Here is a 22,385-nt window from a genome sequence, read left to right as displayed (position 1 = left end):
TTTTACCTTGTCAACTCGGGGATTCGATCGAGCAACCTTTCGGTTACTGGCCCAACACTCTAACCACGAGGCTACCTGCCTCGTGGTAGCTACCTGCCAGTACCTGCCAGTATTCACGAGGCTACCTGCCAGTATTCACCATTCACTTCCGATTGGACAACACATAATCCAAAACACAACCAAACAAGCTGTAAATGCATTCAACAACTTTGTAGAGTCCCAAGCTTGATGTAGTCATTATGTCCTAGGAATATGGGACCAAATACTAAACTTTTGACTACTTTAGTATACTGTAAGTGAAATTTGTTCAAATACTTATGACACCTTCAAATGTGGGGACTAGATACATAACGTGCTTTCATTTCTAAATGGTAAATCAGATATGACAATACCCTCAAATAAAAGGTGATATTCTGTATTGTCACCTCATATGAAACATTCGTGATTATCGACATTCATGTAGAAGTGTTCACCCCGATCTTCTACACACAGACAAAAAGAGCACTGTGTGTGTGATGATATACAGTGCATTAGGAAAGTATTCAGACTTTTGACTTTTTCCACATTTTGTTACATTACAGCCTTATTTGAAAATGGATTTAATAAAAAGGGAGACAACTGAAACACCTTATTTACTTAACTATTCAGACCCTTCTCTATGAGACTCGAAATTGAGCTCAGGTGCATCCTGTTTCCAATGATCATCTTTAAGATGTTTCTACAACTTGATTGGAGTCCACCTGTGGTAAATTAAATTGGATTGGACATGATTTGGAAAGGCACACACCTGTATATACGGTCACACAGTTTATGTCAGAGCAAAAACTAAGCCATGAGGTCGAAGGAATTATCCGTAGAGCTCCGAAACAGGATTTTGTCGAGGCACAGATTTGAGGAAGGGTACCAAAACATTTCTGCAGCATTGAAGGTCCCCAAGATCACAGTGGCCTCCATCATTCTTAAATGGAAGAAGTTTGGAACCACCAAGACTCTTCCTTGAGCTGGCCGCCTGGCCAAACTGAGAAATCGGAGAGAAGGGCCTTGGTCAGGGAGGTGACCAAGAACCCGATTATCACTCTGACAGAGCTCTAGAGTTCCTCTGTGGAGATGGGAGAACCTTCCAGAAGGACAACAATCTCTGCAGCACTCCACTAATCAGGCCTTTATATGGTAGAGTGGCCAGACGGAAGCCACTCCTTAGTAAAAAAGGCACATGGCAGCCCACTTGGAGTTTGTCAAAGGGCACCTAAAGACTCTCAGACCATGAGAAAGAGGATTCTCTGGTCTGATGAAAGCAAGATTGAACTCTTTGGCCTGAATGCCAAGCGTCATGTTTGGAGGAAACCTGGCACCATCTCTACGGTGAAACAACCGCAGGACTGGGAGACTAGTCATGATTGAGGGAAAGATAAACGAAGCAAAGAAGCCAGAAGCCTCAGGACCTCAGACTGGGGCGAAGGTTTTTCTTCCAACAAGACAACACCCTAAGCACACAGCCAATTTTAATAAATGAGCAAAAATGTATAGAAACTGCCCGGCCAAGCTGATTTTGCTTTGTCATTATGGAGTATTGTGTTTAGATTGAGAGAAAAAAAACAATTGTAATCAATTTAAAAAATAATGCTGTAAAGTAACAAAATGTGAAAAAGGTCAAGGGGTCTGAATACTTTCTGAAGGCACTGTATAAGCTCTGCTCTATGAAGGCTGTGTCTTGACTCCAGGCAGGGTGGGCATGGCCTGTTGGAGCTCTAGACCCCTGCAGTCCACAGCCAGGAGGCCTGGTGTAGGGGATGGGGTGGAGATAGAGGCCACAGAGAAGCCGATCACTGCATCCAGCTGGGCGACAACATCACTCAACGACTGCAGGGGGTCCACATAGCCTGGGGAGGTCAAAGGACATAGTTTAAAAGGGGGGGGGGCAACAGGGAATAGATAGGATATTCAATTCCAACATGGATCTCTAATTCTAATTAAAATTGTACTGATAGGAAGTTGCAGAGTGTGTGTTTGTTCTCACCCGAGGCGATGGCATTGTGAGCCTCATACTCCTCATTCAGAGAACTCAGCTGACTGCACACACACACACACACAGAAAGTGATCATATTGCGGGGCACATTTTGTGTTTGTGCGACAGACCTGTTGCTGAACCGGATTCTGTTCTTCTGTACGTCCAGCATAGGGAACTTATTGTTGCTTAGACTCCTCTCCTCTTTACAGGTCACCTTCAGGTAAAACCCCAACACGCTGTCAGACTCCTCTCCTTACCTCTCACCTTCAAAACCCCAACACGCTTAGAGGTCACCTTCAGGTAAAAGCCCAACACGCTGTCAGACTCCTCTTTACAGGTCACCTTCAGGTAAAACCCCAACACGCTGTCAAACTCCTCTCCTCTTTACAGGTCACCTTCAGGTAAAAGCCCAACACGCTGTCAGACTCCTCTCCTCTTTACAGGTCACCTTCAGGTAAAACCCCAACACGCTGTCAGACTCCTCTTTACAGGTCACCTTCAGGTAAAAGCCCAACACGCTGTCAGACTCCTCTTTAAAGGTCACCTTCAGGTAAAACCCAACACGCTGTCAGACTCCTCTCCTCTTTACAGGTCACCTTCAGGTAAAACCCCAACACGCTGTCAGACTCCTCTTTACAGGTCACCTTCAGGTAAAAGCCCAACACGCTGTCAGACTCCTCTTTACAGGTCACCTTCAGGTAAAACCCAACACGCTGTCAGACTCCTCTCCTCTTTACAGGTCACCTTCAGGTAAACCCCAACACGCTGTCAGACTCCTCTTTACAGGTCACCTTCAGGTAAAACCCCAACACGCTGTCAGACTCCTCTTTACAGGTCACCTTCAGGTAAAACCCCAACACGCTGTCAGACGCCTCTTTACAGGTCACCTTCAGGTAAAACCCAACACGCTGTCAGACTCCTCTCCTCTTTACAGGTCACCTTCAGGTAAAACCCAACACGCTGTCAGACTCCTCTCCTCTTTACAGGTCACCTTCAGGTAAAACCCCAACACGCTGTCAGACTCCTCTTTACAGGTCACCTTCAGGTAAAACCCAACACGCTGTCAGACTCCTCTTTACAGGTCACCTTCAGGTAAAACCCAACACGCTGTCAGACTCCTCTCCTCTTTACAGGTCACCTTCAGGTAAAACCCAACACGCTGTCAGACTCCTCTTTACAGGTCACCTTCAGGTAAAACCCCAACACGCTGTCAGACTCCTCTTTACAGGTCACCTTCAGGTAAAACCCAACACACTGTCAGACTCCTCTTTACAGGTCACCTTCAGGTAAAACCCAACACGCTGTCAGACTCCTCTTTACAGGTCACCTTCAGGTAAAACCCAACACGCTGTCAGACTCCTCTCCTCTTTACAGGTCACCTTCAGGTAAAACCCCAACACGCTGTCAGACTCCTCTTTACAGGTCACCTTCAGGTAAAACCCAACACGCTGTCAGACTCCTCTTTACAGGTCACCTTCAGGTAAAACCCAACACGCTGTCAGACTCCTCTTTACAGGTCACCTTCAGGTAAAACCCAACACGCTGTCAGACTCCTCTTTACAGGTCACCTTCAGGTAAAACCCCAACACGCTGTCAGACTCCTCTTTACAGGTCACCTTCAGGTAAAACCCAACACGCTGTCAGACTCCTCTTTACAGGTCACCTTCAGGTAAAACCCAACACGCTGTCAGACTCCTCTTCTACAGGTCACCTTCAGGTAAAACCCAACACGCTGTCAGACTCCTCTCCTCTTTACAGGTCACCTTCAGGTAAAACCCCAACACGCTGTCAGACTCCTCTTCACCTTCAGGTAAAAGCCCAACACGCTGTCAGACTCTCTTTACAGGTCACCTTCAGGTAAAACCCAACACGCTGTCAGACTCCTCTCCTCTTTACAGGTCACCTTCAGGTAAAAACCCAACACGCTGTCAGACTCCTCTTTACAGGTCACCTTCAGGTAAAACCCCAACACGCTGTCAGACTCCTCTTTACAGGTCACCTTCAGGTAAAACCCCAACACGCTGTCAGACGCCTCTTTACAGGTCACCTTCAGGTAAAACCCAACACGCTGTCAGACTCCTCTCCTCTTTACAGGTCACCTTCAGGTCAAAAAACCCCAACACGCTGTCAGACTCCTCTTTACAGGTCACCTTCAGGTAAAACCCAACACGCTGTCAGACTCCTCTCCTCTTTACAGGTCACCTTCAGGTAAAACCCCAACACGCTGTCAGACTCCTCTCCTCTTTACAGGTCACCTTCAGGTAAAACCCAACAACACGCTGTCAACACGCTGTCACTCCTCTTTACAGGTCACCTTCAGGTAAAACCCCAACACGCTGTCAGACTCCTCTTTACAGGTCACCTTCAGGTAAAACCCAACACGCTGTCAGACTCCTCTCCTCTTTACAGGTCACCTTCAGGTAAAACCCAACACGCTGTCAGACTCCTCTCAGGTCACCTTCAGGTAAAACCCAACACGCTGTCAGACTCCTCTTTACAGGTCACCTTCAGGTAAAACCCCAACACGCTGTCAGACTCCTCTTTACAGGTCACCTTTAGGTAAAACCCCAACACGCTGTCAGACTCCTCTTTACAGGTCACCTTCAGGTAAAACCCAACACGCTGTCATACTCCTCTCCTCTTTACAGGTCACCTTCAGGTAAAACCCAACACGCTGTCAGACTCCTCTTTACAGGTCACCTTCAGGTAAAACCCCAACACGCTGTCAGACTCCTCTTTACAGGTCACCTTCAGGTAAAACCCAACACGCTGTCAGACTCCTCTTTACAGGTCACCTTCAGGTAAAACCCAACACGCTGTCAGACTCCTCTTTACAGGTCACCTTCAGGTAAAACCCAACACGCTGTCAGACTCCTCTCCTCTTTACAGGTCACCTTCAGGTAAAACCCCAACACGCTGTCAGACTCCTCTTTACAGGTCACCTTCAGGTAAAACCCAACACGCTGTCAGACTCCTCTTTACAGGTCACCTTCAGGTAAAACCCAACACGCTGTCAGACTCCTCTTTACAGGTCACCTTCAGGTAAAACCCAACACGCTGTCAGACTCCTCTTTACAGGTCACCTTCAGGTAAAACCCCAACACGCTGTCAGACTCCTCTTTACAGGTCACCTTCAGGTAAAACCCTGTCAACACGCTGTCAGACTCCTCTTTACAGGTCACCTTCAGGTAAAACCCAACACGCTGTCAGACTCCTCTTTACAGGTCACCTTCAGGTAAAACCCAACACGCTGTCAGACTCCTCTTTACAGGTCACCTTCAGGTAAAACCCAACACGCTGTCACTCCAGGTAAAACCCAACACGCTCTCCTTACAGGTCACCTTCAGGTAAAACCCAACACGCTGTCAACTCCTCTCCTTTGTCAACACCTTCAGGTAAAACACGCTGTCAGACTCCTCTTTACAGGTCACCTTCAGGTAAAACCCAACACGCTGTCAGACTCCTCTCCTCTTTACAGGTCACCTTCAGGTAAAACCCCAACACGCTGTCAGACTCCTCTCCTCTTTACAGGTCACCTTCAGGTAAAAACCCAACACGCTGTCAGACTCCTCTCCTCTTTACAGGTCACCTTCAGGTAAAACCCCAACACGCTGTCAGACTCCTCTTTACAGGTCACCTTCAGGTAAAACCCAACACGCTGTCAGACTCCTCTCCTCTTTACAGGTCACCTTCAGGTAAAACCCCAACACGCTGTCAGACTCCTCTCCTCTTTACAGGTGACCTTCAGGGAAAACCCCAACACGCTGTCAGACTCCTCTTTACAGGTCACCTTCAGGTAAAACCCAACACGCTGTCAGACTCCTCTCCTCTTTACAGGTCACCTTCAGGTAAAACCCCAACACGCTGTCAGACTCCTCTCCTCTTTACAGGTCACCTTCAGGTAAAACCCCAACACGCTGTCAGACTCCTCTTTACAGGTCACCTTCAGGTAAAACCCCAACACGCTGTCAAACTACTCCTCTTCAGCATCCAGACCTACATATAAAAACACTATTAAATTGTGTGTGTGTCCAGTTCATGTGCTGTGCTGTTCCGTCTGCAGGCTGTTCCAGTGTGTTCATCTTCTCCCTCAGCTCAGAGAGCACCGTGTCAAACGACGCCTTCACCAGGAACCCATGGTTCTCCACACACACACACACACACACACACACACACACACACACACACAGACACACACACACACACACTCTTTACCTGGTTTATATCCGTTGTTGTATCATCTCTCTGTACTTGAAGTCAGCCCGCAGGTCTCTGAGCGGTGAGATCAACACTTCCTTCTACAGCATCTGGCGCCTTCACATAACATAGGATGGTTCTAGAGAGTTAGTGTGTATGTGTGTGTACATCTTCGACAGTGTGTTTCACAGAAGGTTGGTGGCTCCTTAATTGGGGAGGATGGGCTCGTGGTAATGGCTGGAGCGGAATCAGTGGAATGGTATCAAATACATCTTACACATGGTTTCCATGCGTTTTAAACCATTTCATTTGCTCCGTTCCAGACATTATTATGAGACATCCTCCCCTCAGCATTGTGTGTGACACCAGAAGGGCAGGGGTCTGACCCATGGTAACAGTCCTGCAGTGTTGCCGAGCACTGTTCAAACTTGTGTGTGTGAGAATCAGTCAGTCAGTCAGTCAGGCTAGTGGTTAGAGCGTTGGGCCAGTAACTGAAAGGTTGTTAGATCGAATCCCCGAGCTGAAAAGCAACAAATCTACACACACACACAACACTATAGCGTTTCTAGTAATAGGAAAGACATGAAGGTGGCAGCAGAAGAGAGGGCACAATCTTTGGTGTTACCCTGAACTGCCATGTTTACTCACTATGCCGTCACTGTTGAGGGCTGTATGGCTAAGTTGTGCAGCCACACACACTTTCCTTGAAGAGGTTGAGGGCCTGTACAGCAGCGTTGTCCTGTCTCATGCACTGGCTGAGGTCAAGCTGAAGGAGCTGAAGTTTGATTGGTCAGACAGCAGTTCCAAGTAACGAATCACTTCTGCCAAACACAACGTGGCTACCTGGAACACACACAGACACACTATACTGTAAATGGAGTGTGTTTTGTGTTGGGCAGCAACGGTCAGATTACCCGCAAGCAGTGGAGTTATACAAAAGTTATACAAAGAGCTCTACTAATGGAAATGCATGCTGGTTTATGACACTGCTGCATCTCAGACCGAAGGGCACCGACAGGCACGAGGCACCTTGGTGTGTGTTACCTGTTTGTCTCGTTCAGGCAGAACGCTGCAGGCATTGTTGGCCTCTCCTTTCCTGGTCCGTAGCAGTCATTTGAGGTCCTGGGGTCACGTCTTTATTACTGACAGCAACACACCACCAGATTATACATAAGCACACACACGTGCAATATATACACACACTCCCTTTCGCCCGCACTCACTCACATTCTCACTCACATTCTCACTCACATTCTCTCTCTCTCTCTCTCTCTCTCTCTCTCTCTCTGTCTCTCTCTCTCCCTCTCTTTCTCTCTCTCTGTCTCTCTCTTACACACAAACCTACCTGTCTTAAGTAATCAGTGTTGTCGCCCTGTGGTAACAGACATTCTTTAGGTCCGACTAGGTTACATCTCTCCGTCAGGGAACTTACACGTCCACATAACCTACGCCCACCACTCACTATCCATCAGCACCGACAGCCAACCAACCGTAAGACCACAACATAGCACTGAGACTGCACTTGTGAAGGTGGTACATTTCCTTTTAATGGCATCAGACCGAGGCTCTGCATCTGTCCTCGTGCTCCTAGACCTTAGGTCTGCTTTTGATACCATCGATCACCACATTCTTTTGGAGAGATTGGAAACCAAAATTGGTCTACACGGACAAGTTCTAGCCTGGTTTAGATCTTATCTGTCGGAAATATATCAGTTTGTCTCTGTGAATTGTTTGTCCTCTGACTAATCAACTGTAAATTTTGGTGTTCCTCAAGGTTCCGTTTTAGGACCACTAATGTTTTCACTATATATTTACCTCTTGGGGATGTCATTCGAAAACATAATGTTAACTTTCACTGCTATGCGGATGACACACAGCTGTACATTTCAATGAAACATGGTGAAGCCCCAAAATTGCCCTCGCTAGAAGCCTGTGTTTCAGACATAAGGAAGTGGATGGCTGCAAACTTTCTACTTTTAAACTCGGACAAAACAGAGATGCTTGTTCTAGGTCCCGAGAAACAAAGAGATCTTCTGTTGAATCTGACAATTAATCTTAATGGTTGTACAGTCGTCTCAAATAAAACTGTGAAGGACCTCGGTGTTACTCTGGACCCTGATCTCTCTTTTGACGAACATATCAAGACTGTTTCGGGGACAGCTTTTTTCCATCTACATAACATTGCAAAAATCTGAAACTTTCTGTCCAAAAATGATGCAGAAAAATTAATCCATGCTTTTGTTACTTCTAGGTTAGACTACTGCATTGCTATACTTTCCGGCTACCCGGATAAAGCACTGAATAAACTTCAGTTAGTGCTAAATACGGCTGCTAGAATCCTGACTAGAACCCCAAAAAGATATTATTACTAAAACCCCAAATCATATTACTCCAGTGCTAGCCTCCCTACACTGGCTTCCTGTCAAGGCAAGGGCTGATTTCAAGGTTTTACTGCTAACCTACAAAGCATTACATGGGCTTGCTCCTACCTATCTCTCTGATTTGGTCCTGACGTACATACCTACGTACGCTACAGTCACAAGACACAGGCCTCCTAATTGTCCCTACAATTTCTAAGCAAACAGCTGGAGGCACGGCTTTCTCCTATAGAGCTCCATTTTTATGGAATGGTCTGTCTACCCATGTGAGAGACACAAACTCGGTCTCAACCTTTAAGTCTTTACTGAAGACTCATCTCTTCAGTGGGTCATATGATTGAGTGTAGTCTGGCCCGGGAGTGTGAAGGTGAACGGAAAGGCTCTGGAGCAACGAACCGCCCTTGCTGTCTCTGCCTGACCGGTTCCCCTCTTTCCACGGGGATTCTCTGCCTCTAACCCTATTACAGTGGCTGAGTCACTGGCTTACTGGTGCTCTTTCATGCCGTCCCTAGGAGGGGTGCGTCACTTGAGTGGGTTGAGTCACTGATGTGATCTTCCTGTCTGGGTTGGCGCACCCCCTTGGGTTGTGCCGTGGCGGAGATCTTTGTGGGCTATACTCGGCCTTGTCTCAGGATGGTAAGTTGGTGGTTGAAGATATCCCTCTAGTGGTGTGGGGGCTGTGCTTTGGCAAAGTGGGTGGGGTTATATCCTTCCTGTTTGGCACTGTCCTGGGTTATCATCGGATGGAGCCACAGTGTCTCCTGACCCCTCCTGTCTCAGCCTCCAGTATTTATGCTGCAGTAATTTATGTGTCGGGGGCCTAGGGTCAGTTTGTTATATCTGGACTACTTCTCCTGTCTTATCCGGTGGCCTGTGTGAATTTAAGTATGCTCTCTCTAATTCTCTCTTTCTCTCTTTCTTTCTCTCTCTCTGAGGACCTGAGCCCTAGGACCATGGCTCAGGACTACCTGGCATGATGACTCCTTGCTGTCCCCAGTCCACCTGGCCGTGCTGCTACTCCAGTTTCAACTGTTCTGCCTGCGGCTATGGAATCCTGACCTGTTCACCGGACGTGCCACCTGTCCCAGACCTATTATTTGACCATGCTGGTCATTTATGAACATTTTAACATCATGTTCTGTTATAATCTCCTCCCGGCACAGCCAGAAGCGGACTGGTCACCCCTCATAGCCTGGTTCCCCTCTAGGTTTCTTCCTAGGTTTTGGCCTTTCGAGAGAGTTTTTCCTAGCCAACGTGCTTCAACACCTGCATTGCTTGTTGTTTGGGGTTTTAGGTTGGGTTTCTGTACAGCACTTTGAGATATCAGCTGATGTACGAAGGGCTATATAAATACTTTTGATTTGATTTGATTTGAACCCCCCGCTGATCCAGCCCCACTTCCCTCAGCCCCTCCAAATAGAAAATCCTCAAACTGGGTCAGATTCCCGAGAGAACGAGATGAAAAGTGAGAACTATTATGACGTGTGTGTGTGTGTGTGTGTGTGTGTGTGTGTGTGTGTGTGTGTGTGTGTGTGTGTGTGTGTGTGTGTGTGTGTGTGTGTGTGTGTGTGTGTGTGTGTGTGTGTGTGTGTGTGTGTGTGTGTGCTTGTTTGGATGACAGCGTAATGCTGCAACTCAGGGGTAAATGTAACATAGTAAATCTGCACAGTTCTCGATGTTGATTTGTTGGTGAAGTTCTCTACATGTTCTGTGTACGACTTGGTGTTTGTGTGTGTGTCATATTTATTTACAGTGAGAAATGAAAGATCTGCCCTCTTAATGTTACCAGGGTAACCAATGCCATGGCAACACAGATGATAATATCATATATTACTGTGTGTATGAACCACGTTCCTCTCTGCTGTCTGCAACATCTCTCTATCTCTCTACTCCATCTGACCCCCATTCCATTCCTGACAGGCAAGGCATCACATTCAATATGTTCATTCTTTTGACAACTTCTCTGTTAACATGTTCCGCCCATGTCATTCGAGTGTCAAACCGGACCTCCTGGAACCTAAACTCCCTCCTTCTCCTTCTGTACTGCTCCAGGAGAGCGGAGCAGTCAGCAACATCACATGCTGCTGGTTCACAGACCAGAGGTTGACTAACAGGTTGTTGGAGGTGAGAGAGCTTAAGGCGTCCACATTCTTCTCAGCCAAAACAGTTCGGAAGAGTTTGTGCATATATTATGACTACATTTTGTTAGTTTGTGTTAGTTTTGGACTTCTGCTGTTCGGGCACAAAATATTTTCTTGAGGCAAGCCGAAGTCGGTAGCCGAAGTCTATGCCCATTCGTGGAAGACTGGTCAACAGTTGGGTTTCTTCAATAAAGTATGTCATTCAATGAGAGACGACTCGTTTTCATGAAATTTTTTCATTGAGAAATACTGTAACAAACATCTTAGATGTAAAACTAGGCAAAAGCGTCAAAATTAATAACAGATTTCTAAGAATTTTTTATGATAAATTGGGACAATTTTGAGGAAGAGTATACTGGCTACGGCATCCCAAAATAGACAAACAGTACTATTGCCACTTTTTTCTAATTTTTCAAGTGAAGGTCTTTTAAGGGAGTATGTGAGCCCATCGTTCGGTTCAGCGGAACTGAAGCATGCTGACGCCTTTAGTGTTACCTGAGTGTTAGTGTGGGTTACTGGAGTGTTAGTGTTGGTTACTGGAGTGTTAGTGTGGATTACTGGAGTGTTAGTGTGGGTTTCTGGAGTGTTAGTGTGGGTTACTGGAGTGTTAGTGTGGGTTACTGGAGTGTTAGTGTGGGTTACTGGAGTGTTAGTGTGGGTTACTGGAGTGTTAGTGTGGGTTACTGGAGTGTTAGTGTGGGTTACTGGAGTGTTAGTGTTGGTTACTGGAGTGTTAGTGTGGGTTACTGTAGTGTTAGTGTGGGTTACTGTAGTGTTAGTGTGGGTTACTGGAGTGTTCATGTGGGTTACTGGAGTGTTAGTGTGTTCCCATCCGCCCAGGGACATTCACCTTTGCTATGACTATGTGCAAGTAAGTGTCACTGTACTATACTGTAATACAGTAATGGCACAGCATAGATACATTGGCACTGCATAGATACATTCAGACAAAGCAGCATGTGGCAGGGGCACCTGCCTTGCCTGGCCTGTAGTTTTGACTGAATGTGTCTGACCCAAACCAGAGTCTCCCGTCTGTCCAGAGCCGCTAGAGTCTCCCATCTGTCCAGAGCCGCTAGAGTCTCCCGTCTGTCCAGAGCCGCTAGAGTCTCCCGTCTGTCCAGAGCCGCTAGAGTCTCCCGTCTGTCCAGAGCCGCTAAAGTCTCCCGTCTGTCATGAGCCGCCAGAGCCGCCAGTCAGCATGGAGCCGCCAGAGCCGCCAGTCAGTCAGGATCTTCCAAAGCCGCCAGTCAGCCAGGATCTTCCAGAGCCGCCAGTCAGCATGGAGCCGCCAGAGCCGCCAGTCAGCCAGGATCTACCAGAGCCTCCAGTCAGCCAGGATCTTCCAGAGCCGCCAGTCAGCCAGGATCTGCCAGAGCCGCCAGTCAGCCAGGATCTGCCAGAGCCGTCAGTGAGCCAGGATCTGCAAGACCCGCCAGTCAGCCAGAAGCTGCGGGAGCCGTCAACCAGCCTGAGCTGCCTCTTGGTCCTGAGCTACCCCTCGGTCCTGAGCTACACCTCGGTCCTGAGCTACCCCTCGGTCCTGAGCTACCCCTTGGTCATGAGCTACCCCTCGGTCATGAGCTACCCCTCAGTCTTGAGCTACCTCAGTCCCGAGCTGCCCCTCAGTCCAGTGGAGCCCTTTGTTAGGGTTCCTAGGCCAAGGTCAGCGGCGAGGGTCGCCACTCAAAGGACGCAAAGGAGGTGGACTAAGACAATGATGGAGTGGGGTCCACGTCCAGCGCCAGAGCCGCCACCCCGGACAGATGCCCACCCAGACCCTCCCCCATAGGTTTAGGTTGTGCGGTCGGAGTCCGCACCTTGGGGGGGGGGGGGGGGGGGGGGGGGTACTGTCACGTTCTGACCATAGTTCTTGTGTGTTTTCCTTGTTTTAGTGTTAGTCAGGACGTGAGCTGGGTGGGCATTCTATGTTGTGTGTCTAGTTTGTCTATTTCTATGTTTGGCCTGATATGGTTCTCAATCAGAGGCAGGTGTTAGTCATTGTCTCTGATTGGGAACCATATTTAGGTAGCCTGTTTTGTGTTGGGTTTTGTGGGTGGTTGTTTCCTGTCTTTGTGTTTTCTGCACCAGTTAGGACTGTTTCGGTTTTCACGTTTATTGTTTTGTAGTTAGTTCATGTTAAATGTCTCTTATTAAAGAACCATGAACTATAACCACGCTGCGTTTTGGTCCGCCTCTCCTTCCCAGGAAGAAAGCCGTTACAATCGTAAGTTGGTGTTGACGTAAGATGTGGCAGAGTGTCGATCAACTGACACGGTTGATATTATGGAATGTTGTGTGATCTGCGATGATTTGCTCTCGTAGTTGATGTAGGCGGATGGTGGTGTTTGCCAACACTAGATTGATAATGGCCAGTTCCTGTTCATGGTGAACAGACGTTGCCGTCCACCCTCAGGAGGTCGTCTGGCAGTTCTGTAGAAAATGCACGAATATCATGTCATCGGTTAGGTTATTTTTAACATACTGTACACAGTAACATCAAAACTATATTACATGTACTTCACAGCACTATACCAACAAAAAAAATATCACTGGGGAGCATAGACCTACTATTGTAGGAATGCATTGTATTGTACGTTGATGCAGAATGATGTGCAACAATTACAGTCTAGTGTAGAAAGTTGAAGACATACCTGTTCTCCAGTCTTAATGTCTGCATTATGGATGCTACCGTGTAGCGACTCAGGTTGGGCTGGACTCTCTGTCCAGCCTCCCTCAACATCAGGCCATGATTTATGACATGGTCCAGCAAAGTGGCCCTTATGTCGTCAGAAATATGTCTCCATCTATTGCCTGGTCCCCTTCTTTGTCCTTGTATCTCTCTCCCTCACCCTCTACCTCTCCCTCTCCCTCTTCCTCTCGCTGCCTCCATGTTTGCAAAGTTCTCACAAAAGAGGTGAGCTTACCTGAGGTCTATTTATAGTGCTAAGGCTCAGACTAGTTGGTGTTCAATTACTGTATAAATGTTTTCATGTGTGTGTGGGGGTGTTGCAAATTTCAGGTATGTGTGTTTTCCAACTGATTGCAAGAAATATCATTATTGAACGAAGTGTCTAATGTAAGAAACCATGTGTAGTGTTTTGCCAGTGTGTTGCAGAATTGCAAACAAATTGCAAAGCAGAAAATGTGTTTGGACTTTTGGTGCCTTTGTTTAAGGCATAGTTCCAAAAGTTAAGGTTTTGATGCTTTTGTCTAAGCATTCACTTTCAGTGTGTTAGCAATCGTCAAAAACTGTGAGTAGTACTTTAAAGTATTTTTACTTAAGTACTTTACAACACTGCATTTTGTTACGTTAAAGCCGTATTCTAAAATGTATGAAAAATTAGTTTTTCCCTCATCAATATTCACACAATACCCCATAATGACAAAGCAAAAACATGTTTAAAAAAAAATGTTAGCTAATTTTATAAAAAATAAAACACAGAAATCTGACATTTACATAACTGTTCAGACCCTTTACTCAGTACTTTGTTGAAGTTTGACAGTGATTACAACCTCAAGTCTTCTTGGGTATGACGCTACAACCTTGGCACACCTGTATTTGGGGAGTTTCTCCAATTCTTCTCTGCAGATCCTCTCAAGCTCTGTAAGGTTGGATGGGGTGCGTTGCTGCACAGCTATTTTCAAGTCCCGGCTCTGGCTGGGCCGCTCAAGAATATTCACAGACTTGTCCTGAAGCCACTCCTGCATTGTCTTGGCTGTGTGCTTAGGGTTGTTGTCCTTTCTGAGGTCCTGAGCGTTCTGGAGCAGGTTTTCATCAAGGATCGCTCTGTACTTGAATTTTGAATCTTATTTCTCATGGTCTGAGTGTCCTTTAGGTGGCTTTTGGCAAACTCCAAGCGGGCTGTCATGTGCCTTTTACTGAGGAGTGGTTTCTGTCTGGCCACTCTACCATAAAGGCCTGATTGGTGGAGTGACCTCTGAAGCTCTATCAGACTGCCCATCGGGTTATTGGTCACCTCGCTGACCAAGGCCATTCATCCCCTATTGCTCATCTAGGAAGAGTCTTGGTGGTTCCAAACTTCTTCAAACAGAATACAGCGTATTCGGGAAAGTGTTCAGACCCCTTGACTTTTCCCACATTTTCTTACGTTACAGCCTTATTCTAAAATGGATGAAATATTTTTTCCCCCCTTCATCAATTGACACACAATACCCCATAATGACAAAGCAAAAACAGGTTAAAGAAATCTTTGCAAATGTATTAAAAATAAAAAAAACGGAAATATCACACACGCTAATTTACATACACATACATTGTGCATATGGTACAAAGGACATATACATACACATATTACCTTAGAACATTACTGTAACAAATATCCAACATTCTGTGCATGTGCACTGTTCCCCTCACCAGTCCAGGAGCATCTGACCAAGCAGATTGCCATGGCGATATCTACAGCCAGCTGGAGTTCCCGTGGTTATAGAGGCAGCGTGAGTACTTCACACTCTCTCTTTCTCACTCAACTCGGAATGTGTTTCAAATTGCTTTAAGCTGCTTGACGTTCTGGACTGACAAATCACATGTTAATCACATGTTAATCACATGTTATCCATGAGAGAGAAACATGGCTTTTCTGGTGTTGGTGTGTATATTATAATGATGTGTGTGTCTGTGCGTGCACATGTGTCTAGTGATGCGTGGGGTTCAGAAGATCAACAGTCGAACGTGACCACCTGCATGTTGTGTGTGTGTGTGTGTAAAAATTGGTGCCTTCAGCTAGCCTCAGTTAGAAACCTGACAATCTTAAAACATTCTACTGTACATAAATATACTGAACAAAAATATAAATGCAACATGCAACAATTTCAAAGATTGTACTGAGTTACAGTTCATAGAAAGAAATCACTCAATTTAAATAAAGAAATTAGGCCCTAATCTATGGATTTCACATGACTGGGAGCCAGGCCCAGCCAATCAGATAGATTATTGTTCCCACAAATAGGCTTTATCCCCACTAGTTTATAAGCCAAAATGTCCTACTATAGATGCACTGAGTGTACAAAGGAGACAGGTTAAAGAAGGATTTTTAATCCTTGAGATAATTGACATGGATTGTGTATGTGTGCCATTCGAAGGGTGAATGGGAAAGACAAAATATTGAAGTGCCTTTTAACGGGGTATGGTAGTAGGTGCCAGGCACACTGGTTTGAGTGTCAAGAACTACACCCCTGCTGGGTGTTTCACGCTCAACAGTTTCCTGTGTGTATCAAGAATGGTCCACCACCCAAAGGACATCCAGCCAACTTGACACAACTATGGGAAGCATTGGAGTTAACATGGGCCAGTATCTCTGTGGAATATTTCGACACCTTGTTGTCCCTGCTCTGGCGAATTGAGGCTGCTCTGAGGGCAAAAGTGGGTGCAACTCAATATTAGGAAGGTATTCCTAATGTTTTCTATACTGTGTTAATTTCTTAATATGTGCAACAATGTTTTCCTCTCTATGTTGCCATATTTGTTTTCATAAATCATGTGTGTTCTCAATAAAACGCTATCACTACAACGGTCGTGGTTTGGCTCTTCCTTTTTGTGTAACAGGCTGGATGTGTGTATGGTGGGGTAGAGTGGAGAGCCTGAGGGCAGACAGGACATTTAAATGTCAATGACTTAGCCAACCTCTGTTCTCTAACCTGACCCTGGGTTGCACAGGCAGCTACAGCATGCTGTGTCACATCATGATGATGACAGAGGTTCTAAACCAATCGCTGTGGGGCATAGAGCTGACAGAGATCCCACGTTCACGTGCTAGTCGGAATTAGGAAACTCAAGACATTTCCGACTAGCTAGCTGGTTGTAGTTATAAATGTGCCGCGTTAAACCAGTTAGAAAGTCAGAAATCTCAGAGAAAACGACGAGCACGTGAACACGGCAAGACAGAAGAGGGTAATGACTCGTAATCATGCCTACTGAACAAGACCATGTACACTGAACAGACATACTTGTTGTAATGTTTTGGTCTAATAAATAATTAATAATAATTAATTAATTAATAATAATAAATAATAATGTCATTGCCGTTACATATTGAATATTTTAATGCACTCAAACATAACACTTGATATAATTCACAAAGAATCAATAAAAGGAAACTCCTGTATCAGAGCAGATTTGACACAACAGGAGAGAAACCATCAGTTCAGCTATTAAAACTAAAAGTAGCCTCCGATTTGGTTTGTGGAACAGTGCTGGCCACGTATTGCTGCTACAAAGCTGAAAATTATAGGAGCTTTACAACAGGGAGGGAAACCCTGCTCCACATCTGTCACACACACACACACACACACACACACACACACACACACACACACACACACACACACACACACACACACACACACACACACACAGAGTAAAAACCCCTTGACTGCAACTCTGCTATGAGTGTTTTAGACAGTCAGGGGGTCTGAACAACAGGATAAAGTCGTCATTCCTCGTGCACACCTTCCTCCCCCTCTATCTTCTCCTCCCCTCTCCCTCTGGTCCTCTGGTGGCCTGTCAGAAGCCTGTCAGACAGAGGTCTGCTTGTAGTTCTTGGTGTCCAGAACCTTTTTCCCACACATGGCACAGATACCTGAGAAAGAAAAAGTGAGATAAGGGAGATTGTTATCAGGTGAAAGTGTCACACAATTTGCTTCTGAAAGAGCGACCAAAATGTAATAAAACATGGTGTGTGTGCTTAGGTAGATATAGTACCTTTCTTGTAGGCACAGCCCTGGCAGTAGTGAGATCCTGATTGGTGAACAGAGCTCTTGCAGATTCTGCAGATGCCAAAGCCTGACTTTCCTGGCTTCCCATAAGGATCAAACCTGTTGACATAATCATATTATTGTAACATATTAATGACCATATACAACATCAACCAGCTCCCATCATTCAACAAAAACAACAACGGTCTTACCTGGCCTTCTTAGATGTCAGAGCCTTGTTCTCGTTCAGCTTCCGCCCACCGCTCTCTAATAAACATAATACAATACTGTAATGAATTATGAGTATCAAAGAATTCTAAACATTGGAATACAAAATTCTGTAACTACAATACTCTACCTGTAGTGTTTCTCGCACCATCCTTCCAGGTGTCTGGAGTTATCACCCTGCCCAGCTTCTTCTCACCTGAGAGAAAAAGAGAAGAGATAGAGGACGAGGAAGAAAAGTTATAAAATAGAGGAGAAATTAAGAAAAAAGATGGGGCGAGATGGGAATTCATTGCTAGCTGCAGGAGTCACACAAGCACTTCTCGTTCGTTCTCGGATACACAATAGGGCATGTTAATTACGTAGACTAAACAACAAAACAAGCCTTCCGCAATAGTTTCTAACTAGATACTGTTGCTCAGATTAACAGAATCAGCTAACCTTAGCTAGCCAGCTAACTAGCCAGAGTAACGTTAAGATATCTGCCATCGGCTAACACAGCATCGCTTTCTAACGTAAGCGTTATAACATGCTTTACGAACAGAAATTTGAATAATCCTGAAAAGCTCGTACTTACAATTGTCGCAAACCATCTTTTCTTTGTTTAGACAAAAATCAACAATTTCGCTAAGAAATTGTACCTAATTGTGTAGCTCGTGTGTCAACAAAGATTGTAAACTTCCCGTTCATCTGGGACATCCGAATCTGATTCGTTGATCTCCCTGGTGGGGTAAATCCTTATTGGCTGCCAGATATGTCAGTCAATGTAGGGTGGGTCCAAGCATTTGACCTTGCCCGGCACCATGTTTACGGAAGTGAGTGAGTCTGATGAATGAACACTACATTATCGTCCGTGTCTATGTGAAATGTAGAAAAACTGTCACGTATAGTTAATTTGTCTCATTTAGAATAGTAGCTACTGTCATACGTCTGAGGATGAAGCTAGCTAGGCCACAAAAGCAGTAGCTAGCAGCCAAAAAACGTCAACGTCGCAACATCTCAGAAGCAAGAGGTTCTCAATGTAAGGCGATTCAGAATATCCACTGGCACTGCTTGTATCTTCACTAGTTAGTTGGTTTTGTGCTAATAGCTGTTAAAGTCTGCATGTTTTAACCATGCCTTTATTGTACAGGTGGTTGTGGACTCGCCATGTAACGGCTACGTCTTTTCCTCTCAGTCGATGTAACATGATATACCATAATACCATATTTCCTATCTCAGTACAGGTAGACCTGACCAGACCTCTCTCCAGCACCATGTGGGACCAGGAGATCAGACAGATGGCGTCCAGCCACGCCATCATGGCGTCAGGGGTGTTTATGGCGACAGTGGTGCCAGCGGTGCTAGTGCCAGGTTTCTCTGTTTACGGGACACACCTGCTGTGGCTGTACTCTGTTGCCGGGGCCGTTGCCGTGGTCAACATCACCCTGTTCTGGCTGCTGGGGGTCAGCTCCCCCACCAAGAAACACACTATCACCTACAAGGTACAGAGGCACACACACATCTGAGGTTATGATCAGTTTTATATCAGACCAGTACTGAACAGTTTAAGATGATAATCTCCTCTTCCGCTCCCTCAGGTGTCTAGGTTGGTACGTTCCTGTCTCTACCTGCTCCTCTCCTGTCTGTTCTTCCACACTGTAGTGATCCTGTATGGAGCACCGCTACTGGAGTGAGTTCTGCCAAGAGTATGTGTGTTTCCAACTGCCAAGATTGGGTGTGTCAGATTGTGTTGTAAGTCTGTTTCTGACTCTTTTCATTGTGTTAGGACTGCGTTGGAGACGTTCTCTCTGGCCGTGTTGTTGACCAGTCTAACCACTCTGCGGTGTGTCTGTGTCCTTGGGCCCAACGTCCAGGCTTGGATAAGAGTGTTCAGCCGACATGGGTACTACCTCTATCTACCTCTGACTCTCTCATGCATTTCCTGATCCTCGTATTCTCTCTCTAGTCAAACTCTCTCTCCAACTAGGGCTGGGTGATAATTCAAAATTAGCGCAAAGTTCCAAATACCTTTATCGCAAGAATCTAGGTTTTTCTGAGTGTTTGTCTTATTGGTCTCATCTCCTTCCCTCTGTCTGTGCTGTGTGCACGGTGCACCTTCCCACTTGCACATAGACACCAATCCCCTTCCCCTGTCACTCACAACAACAACAACAACAATGAAAGAGCATCTTCTTCCTCTCTGACAACAAGCAGTTTCAACTCGCTATTTGCGTTTGAGGTTTGGTCCAACAGATTTGCTGATATGGACACCAAAACACATTGAGACATTATTTTACTGTAATAGAGAACTTCAACTTTGTAAAGGTACCTTTTTTATGTCTCAACCCCCCAAAATGTAGAACAGAGCAGAGCCTACAAGACATGATTGTAAAAATGTACTGTATGCTCAGTTTCTTTCACGTGTGGCATTGTGGTACCGCTAGCAGCATTTTAGCCAGGCTGTTATGTGCTGGCTGTCTAGTCTGTGTTTTGTAAATGTGCCATGAGCATAAAAATACGTATTTATATAAGGAACAGGCAATGGTGTTCAAACAGTTGGAGACCGACAGGCGGGTGTATTCATAACAGTTCAACTGTTCTACCTGGTTAGCAAGCAAATAGATACAAGTTGGCTTTAATATAAGGATTAGCTGGTTACTCACTAGCAGGTGGGCTTGTGCTTGAGAGATTGTTTATGAGACCTGTGTTCATTTCCTATACCTGCTACCAGAAAGTGGTCATTATTAGTGGTTGTGCATGGTTCAGCTTACATTTGTAGCAAAAATAGCATTTTCAAAGACAGACTTGAGAGCCAGATAAGTGATTTATTGCAGCAACAACAAAAAGCAAGCAACAACAACAAGCAGGTTAAACTATTTTGATCAAATAATTAAATTAAGTTTGAAGGCTTATATTTAGGCCTAGGTACAATTGTACCTGAATTCATTTGATTATTCTTGACTGTTTGAAATGTAGTGTATTGATAATTAATTGTGCAACAAAGCTTATTTAAAAAACTTTAAAAAATAAAAACGTTTTTCGAGATATCGAAAAATAGATTTTTAAGCCATGTCGCCCAGCTCTTTCTCCAACTCCTTCTTTCTCTCTGCTGCTCTCCCTCGTATGTCCACTAGGAGGCAGTCTTCACAACTACATCACAAGCTTCACAATGAAGATGCTTTGTGTGTTTAATATCTATATAGTGCCTATTGATAGTCTACACCCGCTTTAACTTTTGTCACATTTTGCTGGCTTAAAATTAAATCTAAAAAGAGAGAAGAAAAAAATTATTCCTACAGATCTACACAACCTTTACTTTAAAAAAAAACCTAACTGAAACATAATTGGGTAAGTCTCAACCCACCTGAGTTAATACTAGATGGAAGCACCTTTGTCAGTCATTACCACTGTTTATCATTTTCATTAAGATTCTACCAACTTTGCACAACTCTTAGAGCAACAAATATCCATAGGTTTTGTCAACATCGCTCAGGCTCAGTAAATTTGGTTGGGAGTCATTGATGGGCAGCAGTATTTAAACCTAGTCTCTGATTTGATTTGAAAGCAGATTTAAGTCAGCACTGAAACTAGACCACTCAGGAACACTCAGCACCTCTTAGAAAGCCATTGTGGTGGGTCTTTTGCATAAAAATGTGTGTAATTGTTCCGCAGAAAAATAAAACCCTCTCATAGGATTACGTTTTCAGAAGGTAGGTTTTCTTGTAACGTTTTACGTTTGCTCCTTTCATATTTCTGTTGATCCTAACAAACTCCCTAGTCCCTGCCTGTGACAAGCATACCCATAACATGATGCTGCCACCACAATACACAATAGTTGTGTGTGTATTTCAGGGCCATGTCGGTGTGGGACACCTCTCTACAGATGGTGGTCGGCTGCAGTGTTGTCGGAGCCTGGCTAGGAGCCTTCCCCATCCCATTGGACTGGGACCGGCCCTGGCAGGTCAGAACACACACAGAGAGGCCATGAGAACATTGACATTATTCCTTACTTTCATATCAGCAAGCCATGTCTGTTCTACACATTGTTTTTCTATCTACAATTGTCTGTAGGTGTGGCCCGTCTCCTGCAGTCTGGGTGCAGTGATTGGTTACCTGACTGGGCTAGTCGCCGCCCCCGCCTGGATCCACTGGCACCGCAAACACCTCACCTACAAGATCAAGTGATGGACTGGGGAGAGAGTGAGTGAGGAAGTGATGGACTGGGGAGAGAGTGAGTGAGGAAGTGATGGACTGGGGAGAGAGTGAGTGAGGAAGTGATGGACTGGGGAGAGAGTGTGCATTTCTGTATGTGCATATGGTTTATAGGTCAGTCCTCCAGGCAGCTGATCCATTACCCCTGTAGTAATCCTGCTGTATTCCATTGGTATCTGAATATGTACTGGACCGTTGGAGTGGACAGGCTCTCTCCTGTAAAATATGTTTCCTTCAAAAAAGATTCCAGATGTCCCCCTTTTGACAAATAAAGTCTTAGTTCTCTACAGACGTTGTCTTTGTATTCCTCTGATTATGGTTGATCCAATAGGCTTGTAACTGGGTAATTACAGACAACAAAACAGTGACCACATTACACACACGGCTCCAATTACTCTAGCTGCCATCTTTCAATATCACGACTTCATTGATTCATTTTCTGTACTATGGCAGGGCTGTGTGTGTGTTGCTGTGTACTGAAAGGTAATTTGTCTTTTGTTCCTCCCTGGAGAACTGCTCCAATCTTTACC

General features: G+C 45.4%; 2 protein-coding genes across 5 annotated transcripts; one reads left to right on the top strand and one right to left on the bottom strand.

The window, feature by feature from the left end:
• Nucleotides 1–16,767: 16,767 nt before the first annotated feature.
• On the bottom strand, nt 16,768–18,373 carry LOC139367967 (cysteine-rich PDZ-binding protein). Of its 2 annotated transcripts, XR_011626905.1 has the most exons (6): nt 18,239–18,371; nt 17,795–17,860; nt 17,649–17,703; nt 17,444–17,556; nt 17,098–17,321; nt 16,768–17,053 (listed from the first exon to the last, which is right to left on the bottom strand). XR_011626905.1 is itself a non-coding variant. In XM_071106394.1 (5 exons), exons 1-5 carry the CDS (start codon nt 18,252–18,254, stop codon nt 17,257–17,259), a joined length of 315 nt encoding a protein of 104 aa, XP_070962495.1. In that variant the 5' UTR covers nt 18,255–18,373; the 3' UTR covers nt 16,768–17,256. The 2 variants fall into 2 exon arrangements, 1 of the variants encoding a protein (XP_070962495.1); XM_071106394.1 differs by having other exon boundaries at nt 16,768–17,321; nt 18,239–18,373.
• Nucleotides 18,374–18,440: 67 nt separating this feature from the next.
• Nucleotides 18,441–22,142, top strand: LOC139367965 (phosphatidylinositol-glycan biosynthesis class F protein-like). 3 transcript variants are annotated; one of them, XR_011626904.1, is made up of 7 exons: nt 18,451–18,682; nt 18,883–19,145; nt 19,242–19,333; nt 19,430–19,546; nt 21,496–21,604; nt 21,715–21,908; nt 21,940–22,142. XR_011626904.1 is itself a non-coding variant. In XM_071106390.1 (6 exons), the coding sequence occupies exons 2-6, from the start codon at nt 18,918–18,920 to the stop codon at nt 21,826–21,828; spliced, it is 660 nt and encodes a 219-aa protein (XP_070962491.1). In that variant the 5' UTR covers nt 18,441–18,682; nt 18,883–18,917; the 3' UTR covers nt 21,829–22,142. The 3 variants fall into 3 exon arrangements, 2 of the variants coding, with proteins under 2 accessions (XP_070962491.1, XP_070962492.1); XM_071106390.1 differs by having other exon boundaries at nt 18,441–18,682; nt 21,715–22,142; XM_071106391.1 differs by having other exon boundaries at nt 18,455–18,682; nt 18,888–19,145; nt 21,715–22,142.
• Nucleotides 22,143–22,385: the final 243 nt, after the last annotated feature.

Source organism: Oncorhynchus clarkii, chromosome 16 (genome assembly GCF_045791955.1).
Source record: "Oncorhynchus clarkii lewisi isolate Uvic-CL-2024 chromosome 16, UVic_Ocla_1.0, whole genome shotgun sequence".
Taxonomy (NCBI): domain Eukaryota; kingdom Metazoa; phylum Chordata; class Actinopteri; order Salmoniformes; family Salmonidae; genus Oncorhynchus; species Oncorhynchus clarkii.
This window is presented reverse-complemented; position numbering and strand designations above follow the sequence as displayed.